The 12,398-nt window shown below is 46.4% G+C and overlaps 1 protein-coding gene across 1 annotated transcript in view; it reads left to right on the forward strand.

The window, feature by feature from the left end:
- The window catches only part of VARS2 (valyl-tRNA synthetase 2, mitochondrial), a 266,584-nt gene that overhangs the window by 56,719 nt on the left and 197,467 nt on the right, over positions 1-12,398 (forward strand). The window contains exons 6-7 of the mRNA XM_069635309.1: positions 9,631-9,697; positions 10,308-10,405. Of these exons, the coding sequence (XP_069491410.1) occupies positions 9,631-9,697; positions 10,308-10,405 (165 nt within the window). The remainder of the gene's footprint in view (positions 1-9,630; positions 9,698-10,307; positions 10,406-12,398) is intronic.

A 12,398-nucleotide genomic window follows, 5' to 3' on the forward strand; every position in this document is an offset into this window, starting at 1 on the left:
AATAACGGACGCTAGATTAGACTATTGCAACACCCTCTTCGCAGGAACCTTCAAACGGAACCTAAATAAGCTTCAAATAATACAGAACAATGCCCTAAGAGCAGCACTCAACATCTCCAAGAGAGAACATATCACAGCTGCAAGAAAACAAGCTCACGGGCTACAAATCAGACAAAGAATTATATTCAAAACCCTGACAATCACTCACAAATGCTTGAGCAAAACAGCCCCTCAGTACCTGTCACACAATTACTGAGAGCACAACCGAACAGGCCTACCAGATCCCTCCAGGCCTGTAAATTATTCACGCCTAGAGTGTAAAGGGCTAAAGGGGGAGGAGTAAGCTTCCCATCAGTCGCAGCCCAACGATGGAATGCCATGCCAACGGACCTCAGAACATGGGAATCTTACTGGGCAGTCCGCAAAGCCCTGAAAACCTGCCTCTTTGCCTAACCACCGTAAGACGTTTGCCTACCCCCTCTTGTCACTTTGAGTATCCTCCCTGAAGCTCTGTAAAAATATAACTGGTTTACAACAGCGTTCTGATGCCTAAGGGCTTAGACGCTTTACAAATGGAATTCTTTTAAATAAATAAATACATACTCTACCCCAGGCTATGCAGTGCAGGGTGAAAGGTATGCTCTACACCAGGCTGTGCAGGGTGAATGGAATACTCTACCCCCAACTGTGCAGGGTGAAAGATATACTCTACCCCAAGCTGTGCAGGGTGAAAGATATACCATCCCACAAGGAGTCCAGAGTGAAAGATATACCCTCCCCAAATCTGTGCAGGGTGAACGATAGTCTACCCCGAGGCAGTGCAGGATGAAGGATATACTCTACCCCCATGCTGTGCAGGATGAAGGATATACTCTACCCCCGGCTGAGCAGGGTGAAATATATCCCCTCCCTGCAGGCTGTGCAGCATTAAATGTTGAGAGCTCAGGAATGAAAGCCAGACAAACAGTTGTCATGTTTTGGGTTAAAGACGTTTATTAGCTTAAATGGGTTTGGAAAAGGCCTCTCTGACCCTGCTCTACGAGGAACATCCCTACCTATAACCAAAAACTAAGGATCTGTCTGTGTCGAGTGTCGGAAATCAAAACCGTCCTTGTGTCCAAATGTTGTATCCTGACTCTCGCTCTATAAACAAAATAATAAAGGGAAATGTCTTTAATCTGAATGTTTGCAAAAAGTGTTCATAAATGAAACTAGAATTGCTCTAGCATAAGTTCTCCAAGGTAACAGAACCTTGGTTCCAGAGGGTGGTCCACTTCCCCTGGATTCTTCAAGGGTGTATGAATGTCTCCTGGTCTAACGGTTCTTTGTGCCTTTTCTTGGCCCACAATAATCCTGTTAGGTAGAAGCCTTGTAATTCCTTCTTTTACCAAGTTCCTTCTTTGTTCAACAAACAATTTCCTTTCTTGGGACTTTTCTGTAGTTTTGCTGTTGGCTGGAATACTCCCCTGCCAGGCTTCATATGCACTATGAAAAACCAGAAGGTGTTTGACTGCCCAGACCCCAGGGATCCTTTGCTCAGGTTGCCAGGGCACAGCCATCGCCTTTGGATCCAGACCCTGGGGATGGAAAAGTGCTGGAGGATCACCTGGGTGAGGGGTCCTCGGGGAGTGGGACCGAGACACATGATGGCGAGACACGATATCTCACTTTTTGCAGTTACCCACAATCGCACAACACCTCTACCGTTTTGGGACATTTTCAAACACACAACATCTTCCCCTCCCCATTTCCACATAATACTGGGAAGAAGAGAAAACTGGGAATAGTAAAGATAACCTGTATAAAACATCTTGCTGGCAGCTGGTGGCTCTGGAATCAATGGAGGACTTGCCTCCATTGATCTGGCCCATCACGTATCCACGCTCGTTCTTGAGCGGTCTAGTTGTCATACATCATTGCCGCTGCCGGGAGGTTCTTAATCCCTACTCTCCTGGTGGTCGGCGTGTTGCAACCCGAGTTGCCTTCCTCTTTGCTGTGGGTCTGACGCTTGTGTTTCGTCTCTTCGTTTACACCGGAACGCTTTCCTCCTTGCTTTCACCCCCTCTTCTCTGGCGGTCAGGCCATGCCCTCATGGCACGGCTCTCCTTTTGTCGGCCGCAGTACCTGGGTGTTTTCCCCCTTTGCTGCTCTCTCTCTGTGGGCTGCCTTCCTCGCCCGAGTCCTCTCTGGTTTCGCTTTTCTCTTTCTCTGTTCCCCTTCTCCCTCTGGCTTCGCTCTCTCCCTTGTGGCTCTGTGTACTTTCGTATACCTTGCACACTAGGCCCCAGGCCTTCTGACTTTGTGTATTAAGGTGCCTTGACAACCAGCATTACCTTTTTTTTGTGTGGGTCGTCTCCCGGTTCTCTCTCCCTGCTTTCATAGAGGACTCATCACTTCTCTGGTCGTCCTCCCAAGTCTCTGCCCTCTTCCCCAGTCCTGAGCCTGCCTTCCCGTCTGGATCTCACTCTCTACAAGGGACCGTACCTGGATACCAACAAGTCTATGCTTGTCTACTATGCTCCCAGACTACAGGTGTTTGTTATGCCGATTGTGGCTTTTCCCCTTTTTTGGTTACCTCGGGAGAGGGGCCACAGGCCTGCTAACTGGACAAGCAGCCACTGTGTCTTCCTCTCTGGGAAGGCCCTACCTGCATAAAAAAAGACTACAGATCCAGAAGATTAAAGAAGAAGGCTCACCTCGATACCAGCGGTTCAGCTGAGGAGGAAAGGTGATCACTGATTCCGGGGAGGATTCCAGGGACATTGCCACTTACGACACAGAGGAAAGACTATCACCAACTACCCTCATGTTGTCCTGCTAATGAGATCAGGCAGGGTCAAGCACTTAATTGTAATCGTACACACCTGACCCCTATTACCTCTCCCGACATGGTTAAAAGAAGGAGCATGAGAGCACACAATGAGCAAGGCGGCACAAGTGCAGGACCCATTCCCTTACGGCAGAGTCGACCCTGGATGCAGAGCTGGACGGACAGGCATAGCGAGGGAGGTCGTGGCCATATCCGCAGCATAACGAAGGTCGCATAGCGGAGTTAAAGTAAACAGAGAGACTCTCCTTGCCAGTGCTCAAGGATGAGCAACTCCTCTTTCAGGTCAACGACCAGATTGGAAAGAGTCAGATATAGTTGATGCATCAGCCTTGCCTTTAACTTCAAAAAGAATCCCGAAGAAAAGGATCTGCAACTGGTCAGTGAAGATGGTTTGCGTAAAAGGATGAAAGATACAATAACGCTTTGAAAGTTTGCGCGTGTGGCAAGAGAAGCAGAGACATTGTAACAATTGCCAATAAAGAAATACATAGTAGTGGAGTGGTCCGGCAACATGGTGTTGTCTTCTCTAAAGTCTCATTAAATCGTAAAAGACTTGTGAAATACAGGAAGGTGAAAGGAACGTTTTGTTTGATAAATTATGAGTACCAAGAGGCCTTACATACTGAGGTGAGTGTGAAAGCCTCGTACAATGGAAAGTCTTTGACAACAAAGGATATAATTGGTGTGGTCCCGATTGAGGGATGCCGAGAAAGCAAGGAGAAGGGAGCCCTGCTTTCATTGTGTTTGAGCCCGGCTGAGGGAAGCGTGGTGAACTTTACTGCACAAGGTTTGAGCCCGTCTGAGGGGAACGAAAGGAGATGTGAAACAAAGATGGTTTAAGTCTGATTGAGGGGAACTGTTGAGAGTGAGATATACGTAATGAAGATAAGGTGGAAACTGGGATCTGAGCCCATATGAGGGTGATACACGGTCCGAGCCCCAAAGAAGGAGACCAAGTTGGGAACATTGTGGAAAAGAGGATCCGAGCCCGAAGGAGAGGGATCTGTGGTCCGAGCCCAAAGGAGGGAGAGTTTTGAACTTGTGAATGTGAAACCCTGACAAAGGAAAGGAACTTTTGTTTTTGTTTTGTTACATCAGACCCTCTGCAATAAGAGACTGTCATTGCAAGAGAGACTTTGGCGGAAGGCCCCGATGCCTCTGGGTTGAACTGTTACCTTGTTGCCAAGAAACCAGAGTGTGTGCGAAGGCTGCACATGCAGCTTTGACCTGTGTTGAAAATGTTGGGAAGGGAAGCTAACTGCTCAACTATCCTGACATATAATTTCTTGAACACTTTTCTTTTGCATACATTGTTATCCCACACCATTTTGTATTTAGAAGGAAGGATTGCTGTTCTTTGCTTATAGATAATGGTTACTGTTGCTATACTGTTTTGTAATTGATATATCTTTTTGTTTACTTGCTTGTTCTTACTTTGTTATGGATTGTATCAACTTGAACATTAAACAAAAATGTATTGAACAAAATAAAAGTAAGGATTGGCAATAGGTTCATTAGTATAGGCCCTTATATTTTGACAGACTCCACTAGGACTGCGTTATTTATTTGATGGTTGTAGCTTTCTTCCATCTTTAGATCTAGATGGGCGTTCTACCAACCCACTGAAGTTCCATAAAGATACTTAAACTGTGTGATCACTTGTGTCTGTCTTCACTGTTTGATACCATGCACTCCTTAAAGCATTTTCAACTGCCTGGTATACTCTCCTGCCAGGATGTCTCACTCAACAAACGCTGTCCTTTCTTGAGACTTTTTTGTAGTTTTGCAGTTGCCTGGTATAGTCCCCTGCCAGGACTTCTTATGGACTTGTCACCGCCTGGGTTACTCGCCTGCCAGGACTTCTTACTTCCAACAGTTTTTCTTTACATTCAAAATTGCATATGCCTTTCTTGATTCGGCATATTGAATGGTTTCAATGTTTGCTTTAAGTTTTCCCCATATTTGTATTCAATGTATATATGTATTGTTGGGGTTCGTGTTTGCACTCTGCCCTTCTGACTCAATAAAAATCATCTTATTGCTCCTGTCTCTGCAGCTTTATAATGTTCAAACTGTATTGGGCGTGGTCGCTGAATCGCCCCAGGGTCCCCACTCTGCTTGGGCTGACTCACTGGCTCGGTGTAGCGCCTTCGGTCCCGTTCACGCTTATGCAGCATAGTTTTGGCACCTGCTTTCCACTCTGCACTGTTCTGACATCTCTCTGGCATCGCTCGCGGCTCTGCTCCTGCACACCTTCTATTCTTTTGGTCTCGGTGAGGGTAACCCTGCTTCCTCCAGCTGCCGAATGCCCAGGACACTTCTCGTGGTTCCTGGAGCTCCTGTGGTACGCTCTGCTTGCACAACGTTCTGCTCCCTCTCAGCTGGCGAGTCCTTCTGCTCCGCTACACTGATTCGTATCTCCAGCTTCCGCACGCCTCAGAGGGAGATGCAACATCTTCTCCTGAACAGCTTCGCTCTGCACGCCACTCTTCGGGTCCCCAGTTCAAACTGGGAGGAAGTTGCTCTTTTCTCTGGCTTTCAATGTTTTTAAACTTCCAGGTTTCAATTGGGTCAATCCAAACACCAGAGCGCGTAGCTTGGTTCTTGGAAATCTGTATTACTTGCTCCCTCTTCCTCATGCCAGTATTCTCGTGCTTATGGCAATTCTAGTCAGTGTTTGCTTTCCTGTCTTTCTTTTCCATACCTATAGACAGAAAAGATGGTATTACTGAGGAGGTCTGGTTTTATAATTTCAGTAGCTTTAAAGTCACAAAGGTTTAGACAGTCACGAGGGTCCATGTTCATGTTACCAATTCATTTTTATTATGTGATATTGGGAGGCTGGTATTGGATCCTTTTGGGGATAATCAATACCGCTTTCTGCCTCTTGACACCTGTTCTAGTTTTGCATACATTGTTCCTATGTCACGACGGCGAATATTGGAGGTGGAATAGGCAAAGGATTTGAGGGAGAATATTACAATAGGCCATTAGGGTCTAAGGGAAGGGAAGACACATCCCCAAAAGGAACAGGGGGGTATGTTTCTCCCTCCAGCGATGCTGTGTATTCTGCCCAAGGATAACCTCCTCCCATGTGATCCTCCCTCATATATAGCCACGCCCAGGGTTGGGATCAGAAAGCCTCTGCCTCACCCTGGCCACAGGAGGGCAGGTGACCTCAGAGAAAGGAGTGATGCCATTGTTGGATTTATCACAATATATGCCCTCCACAGACACTGCACAGAGTGTAAAATAACACCTCTTCACAACCTGTGCATGGGAAAAGATATACCCCACAGACACTGCACAGAGTGTAAAATAACACCTCTTCACAACCTGTGCATGGGAAAAGATATACCCTCCCCAGACGCTGCACCGAGTGTAAAATAACTCCTCTTCACAACCTGTGCATGGGAAAAGATATACCCCACAGACACTGCACAGAGTGTAAAATAACACCTCTTCACAACCTGTGCATGGGAAAAGATATACCCTCCCCAGACGCTGCACCGAGTGTAAAATAACTCCTCTTCACAACCTGTGCATGGGAAAAGATATACCCTCGCCAGACACTGCACAGAGTGTAAAATAACACCTCTTCACAACCTGTGCATGGGAAAAATATACACTCCCCAGACACTGCACCGAGTGTAAAATAACACCTCTTCACAACCTGTGCATGGGAAAAGATATACCCTCCCCAGACGCTGCACCGAGTGTAAAATAACACCTCTTCACAACCTGTGCATGGGGAAAAGACATACCCTCCCCAGACGCTGCACAGAGTGTAAAATAACACCTCTTCACAACCTGTGCATGGGAAAAGATATACCCTCCCCAGACACTGCACAGTGTGTAAAATAACACCTCCTCACAACCTGTGCATGGGAAAAGATATACCCTCCTCAGACACTGCACAGAGTGTAAAATAACACCTCCTCACAACCTGTGCATGGGAAAATATATACCCTCCCCAGACACTGCCCTGAGTGTAAAATAACACCTCCTCACAACCTGTGCATGGGAAAAGATATACCCTCCCCAGACGCTGCACCGAGTGTAAAATAACACCTCTTCACAACCTGTGCATGGGAAAAGATATACCCTCCGAGACACTGCACAGAGTGTAAAATAACACCTCCTCACAACCTGTGCATGGGAAAAGATATACCCTCCCCAGACACTGCACAGAGTGTAAAATAACACCTCTTCACAACCTGTGCATGGGAAAAGATATACCCTCGCCAGACACTGCACAGAGTGTAAAATAACACCTCTTCACAACCTGTGCATGGGAAAAATATACACTCCCCAGACACTGCACCGAGTGTAAAATAACACCTCTTCACAACCTGTGCATGGGAAAAGATATACCCTCCCCAGACGCTGCACCGAGTGTAAAATAACACCTCTTCACAACCTGTGCATGGGGAAAAGACATACCCTCCCCAGACGCTGCACAGAGTGTAAAATAACACCTCTTCACAACCTGTGCATGGGAAAAGATATACCCTCCCCAGACACTGCACAGTGTGTAAAATAACACCTCCTCACAACCTGTGCATGGGAAAAGATATACCCTCCCCAGACACTGCACAGAGTGTAAAATAACACCTCCTCACAACCTGTGCATGGGAAAATATATACCCTCCCCAGACACTGCCCTGAGTGTAAAATAACACCTCCTCACAACCTGTGCATGGGAAAAGATATACCCTCCCCAGACGCTGCACCGAGTGTAAAATAACACCTCTTCACAACCTGTGCATGGGAAAAGATATACCCTCCGAGACACTGCACAGAGTGTAAAATAACACCTCCTCACAACCTGTGCATGGGAAAAGATATACCCTCCCCAGACACTGCACAGAGTGTAAAATAACACCTCTTCACAACCTGTGCATGGGAAAAGATATACCCTCCCAGACACTGCACAGAGTGTAAAATAACACCTCTTCACAACCTGTGCATGGGAAAAGAGGGAAAAGATATACCCTCCTCAGAAGCTGTGCATGGTGTAATATGTACTTTCACGACAGGCTGAGCCGACAGAAATATTACCCCCCCTGACCCTGAAGACTGTGCAGGGTAACATACACACCGTCCTCATAGGCTGTGCTGGGTGAAAGATCTACTCTACCCATGTTGTGCAGGGTGAACTGTGTACTCTACGCTAGACTGTGCAGAGTGCAAAATGTACTCTACCCCAGGCTGTGCAGAATGAAAGATCTACCATCCCTCAAGCAGTGCAAAGTGAAAGATATACCCGCCCCGCAGACTATGCAGCATTAAATATATGTCGACCCCCCCGCCCCTCCCAGAGACTGCACAGAGTGTAAAATAACACCTCCTCATAACCTGTGCATGGGAAAAGATATACCCTCCTTAGAAGCTGAGCACAGTGAAATATGTACTCTAACGACAGACTGAGCTAAGAGAAATATTCCCCCCCTCTGGCTGTGCAGGGTAACATACATACCCCCCTCATAGGCTGTGCAAGGTAACATGCATACTCTCCTTATAGGCTGTGCAGGGTGAAAGATACATATTATCAATGAAGTGTTGTCCCCACACGCTGCACAGTGTGAGGAGTGTATGCCTTCCTCACAGGCTGAAGGACAAGCGGACCTGACGGGCTGCAAGCAAGGAATGTTTTTTCCTGATTGTGTCTTCTCACCCTGCATGTGAGGCTCTTTCACATGTTGGGTTATGTTACAATGCTTTTCAATGTGTTGGAATAAATACTTGGGCTAAATGATTGAGTCGTTTGGACATTTTTATGTGTACCCTTAATCCTCCTTTGAGTACCCTCTGTCTGGCACTCCTGGCTGAGAGCTTACTAAGGTGCCACCCCCGTCTATGTGTCTGGTGAATATTGTCTGCTCTGCACCATGAGGAGTATCTTTCTAATATTCTACAACATTTGTGTTTTTTATAATAGTTTTTATGGGGTTGTTGGGCAGAATTTTGACATACAAAAGTTTGGGCAGAATTTTGACACAAAATTGTACCAAGAGTGTCGCAATTAAATATCAGCTGAGCCTGGCAATCCTGTAAGTAAAGTATAATATGTTAACATGTCTTTTTATTGTGCTCTTGTGTCCACGTTTGTTCTGCAACTATTGTTAATAAAGCTTGTGACTTCATGTGAAGTGTGGGTGGCAATATGGCCGCCACAAACACATTGTAATTTGTTTAAAATTGATGGAAGATGTGGGGGAAACGCCAAAGTCCTCATTTCTGGGCTCTGGTTGGGCTTTGGGCAGGCCTGTCTTTTCTCCACCTCCCTTTCATCACATTGGTACTCCGGCTCTGAGGGAGGCCTCGCCCCTGGCCACTCAGGATGATCTGGGAACCTAACATGGCCCTGGAAAAGTGGCCCCATATTACAAATAGCGAGCAAACGTAGCGAGCACGGCCAACCCCTAAATAAGTCTTGGAGATTCTCCTCCCGAGGAAATTTGGAAACATTGGTCCAACCGGTGAATTTTAAAGCTCATTTGGCCCTGTCTAGCGGTTGCCATGTAATTAAACATGCTTTAAATGGACAAGGGGACTGAGAAGAGATGGAACAAAGGCAGTGGAGTGACTTTGAGAGGGGGGTAAGAGGAGCAAAAAACAGGAAACCCACACAAGAGTGCCAGGGTGCAGAGGCCCACCAGGAAATCTCCAGAGTTCCCGTAAGGCCAGTCCACTACTGCCACTCAGGGTGGTCTGGTGCAGACCTGGCTTCCACCGCACACGAATAGACCCATCCCCCGGGCTTCCAGCAGGTGTGTGACCACCATCTTGTTTTGCAGGAGGCGAATGCAGGGCTGGAAGGTGCTGTGGGTTCCAGGCTCTGATCACGCAGGGATCGCTACTCAGGTGAGTATGAGGAATGGATCGAGGTGAGCAGAGGTAAGGCTGAAGAATGGATAACTGGGTGTAATGACCAAGAATGGCGGGACAGAATGTGAGTGAGTCAGTCAGTCAGTCAGTCAGTCAGCGAGTGAGTTTGTGTAGGAACCCCTCAGTGAGTCATTGAGTGAGTATACTTTTTTGATGTATTGGATCTGTTAATCTTCAGATTTTATATTGTAAAATATTTGTTATGAAAACTATCTGTAACAAATAGCCTAATTGCTTATTGTAAAACCCTTACCATAAATTATTTTGATTAAATAGACATTGTAGAGGTTACATTATATTGAATGTTTGGATAAACCTTTTGTAAAACAATGTTTAAAGCCTATATTCGATTGGTTAGCCATCCCATACCTTTAACACATCTCTTAATTGTGATTGATTCACTGTCATAGAAGAGGCCCACCCTTCCCTAATCATGATTGGTTGTGCTCTTCTGAGTTCGTGATTGGTTAACCCTTCCCTGAGTGTGTGATTGGTTAACCCTTCACTGAGTGTGATCTGTGCGTATCTTCTGGCTTCTTTGGAAGTTTTCACCCTTCTGAGGCCTTTTTTCCCCTCCCCCATTCAGGCGGTTGTGGAGCGCCACCTCTGGAAGGAGCGAGGGGTCTTGCGTCACTCCCTTTCCCGGGAAGAGTTTCTCCATGAAGTCTGGAAGTGGAAAGAGCGGTGAGTAGCAGAGGCTTGCATCCTAGAGTCCGAGCGCCATGCGTATACTTTACCAGGGGTAAATATTTCAACTTGCCAGCCATAAAATGTTACTGGTCCCCTCAATTCAACACCTACATATAGCACACCATTTCTTACTCGCCAATTGCTTGTGCCGAGTGCACATTTTGAGGACTGCTTCTACTGTATGAGCCATTTTCACTCTCCCTGTTCCAACGACATGCACGGCCAAGGGAACCGAAGGGGTGAGCACGTGGCACTCCAGAGTATTCCTAGGTGTATATGTTGGTGCCAAGAGGGCTAGCAGTCTTTATATCGTTTAAAAAGTAACCAATGTTACATTTATTTTTTGTTTTTTTCTGGGGAAGTGAGCCACCTGCTCCTACCACACCCCATCCATCTGTTTATTATTAAAGTTTTATAACATTTCCAGAAAAAAACAGTGCAAAAAGAAAACGTGACAATCAAAAAACCAGAGAATCAAAGGGACAAGCCGTACATGAACTCATTTCCTATGCGGTAACTTCCTTTATCCCATACGGTCACTGGCGCACCTCGCTTCAATTCAAACCCTCTAGCGTAGCCTACATCCTTCCACCATCCTGTGTATCAGGCCGGCCATCAAGGGTACCCGACATGTCCCTGGAACGATATCGTTGGAGAAACAGTGCCCACTCTATTTCCCTCGAGTGCCCTGAACCATGTACCAAAGCCGTGATATTTTCCATATCGGTCATATGTGGGAGAGGGACCCAATTGTCCTGGCAATTTTCCAAGCCAAAACCAACATTGGGTCAATTTCTCTACTTGTTCCCTCCAGCTTCCTGACCCATCCCTGCACTTCCTTCCAATAGCTTAGGGTCTTTCCACAAGACCACCTCATGTGCCAGTAACTGTCAAAACTAAAGGAGAACACTCTAACATAGGATATCTGGCCCTCACACTGAAACATCAAATTCATAAAGAAATATATGGCAGTTTATAATCCCATCAACCATGATAATCACAGTCTCTCTTGGTAACCTGGGCGACCTCCCCTTACCCAGGTTTCAAGGTAACTTCAGCTCATTGTTCAACAAAAATATACCAGTAAATACATGTGTATAATACAGTCTCAGTTCAGTTTTTGACTCCTTCAATGTCAAAGCAAAGTTCTGTTAACCAAAGTTCAAACAGAAAAGCTTCTCTTCTTGGTAAAATCAAGACTTTCCACTTCCTCCAAATAGCATGGATGTTCTAACCAGCCACAGTGCTTGGCCACAACTTCCACATGTCCATGAAGAAATACCTTAGTTCTTTGTTAGGTTGCAGTACAAGTTCTGCAAATGTTAATAAAACACATTTCGGTACTAAGTGAATAAATCGATTTTGTAAAATCGATTTAACAAAACAAAAATTACCGATTTACAAAGACCACTCTGAGACCTCTCATAGCGGTCTTTCTAAATCGAACTGTCAGCCCCAGCGACGCACACGGGTGCACGCAGTGGCCGATGGGCATGGCGGGACCCAGAGTCGTCGTCACAGGTGTCAGAGGCGAGTGTGAGAATGACTATGTGTGTATGTGTGTGTATGTAAAAGGAATGTTTATGAAGGGGGAGTTTGAGGGGCAAGGGAAAAATGTAACTCATTGCGTTTTTGTGTATGAATGTGGTGGGGGATTGAGTGAGTATGCTTGGGGTGAGAGGAGACAGTAGGAGGGCGGGAGCAAGGAGGAAATGGCGGTTTGGGGTGTGAACCCCCCGATTTCATGTTCTTTTAGCTTTTTGAGGGCCATTTTTTAATTGTGGCCTTCAAAAAGCAGAAATTACACATAGAACCCACAGTTCTTGGTTATGTGAGGAGCCAGAGGGCGCCCTCACTTCTTTTCCTCCTGTATCCCCCTCTTGGGTGGCCAAGGAAAGGCCATCGCTCTTGGATCCTGATCCTGGGGGTGAATGTGCACGGGAGGATCTCCTGGGTGGAGGAGACTTGGGGAGAGTACATCCTTAGG

The sequence above is a fragment of the Ambystoma mexicanum genome, chromosome 13 (assembly GCF_040938575.1).
Source record: "Ambystoma mexicanum isolate Mex_15411 chromosome 13, UKY_AmexF1_1, whole genome shotgun sequence".
NCBI classification, from domain to species: Eukaryota; Metazoa; Chordata; class Amphibia; order Caudata; family Ambystomatidae; genus Ambystoma; species Ambystoma mexicanum.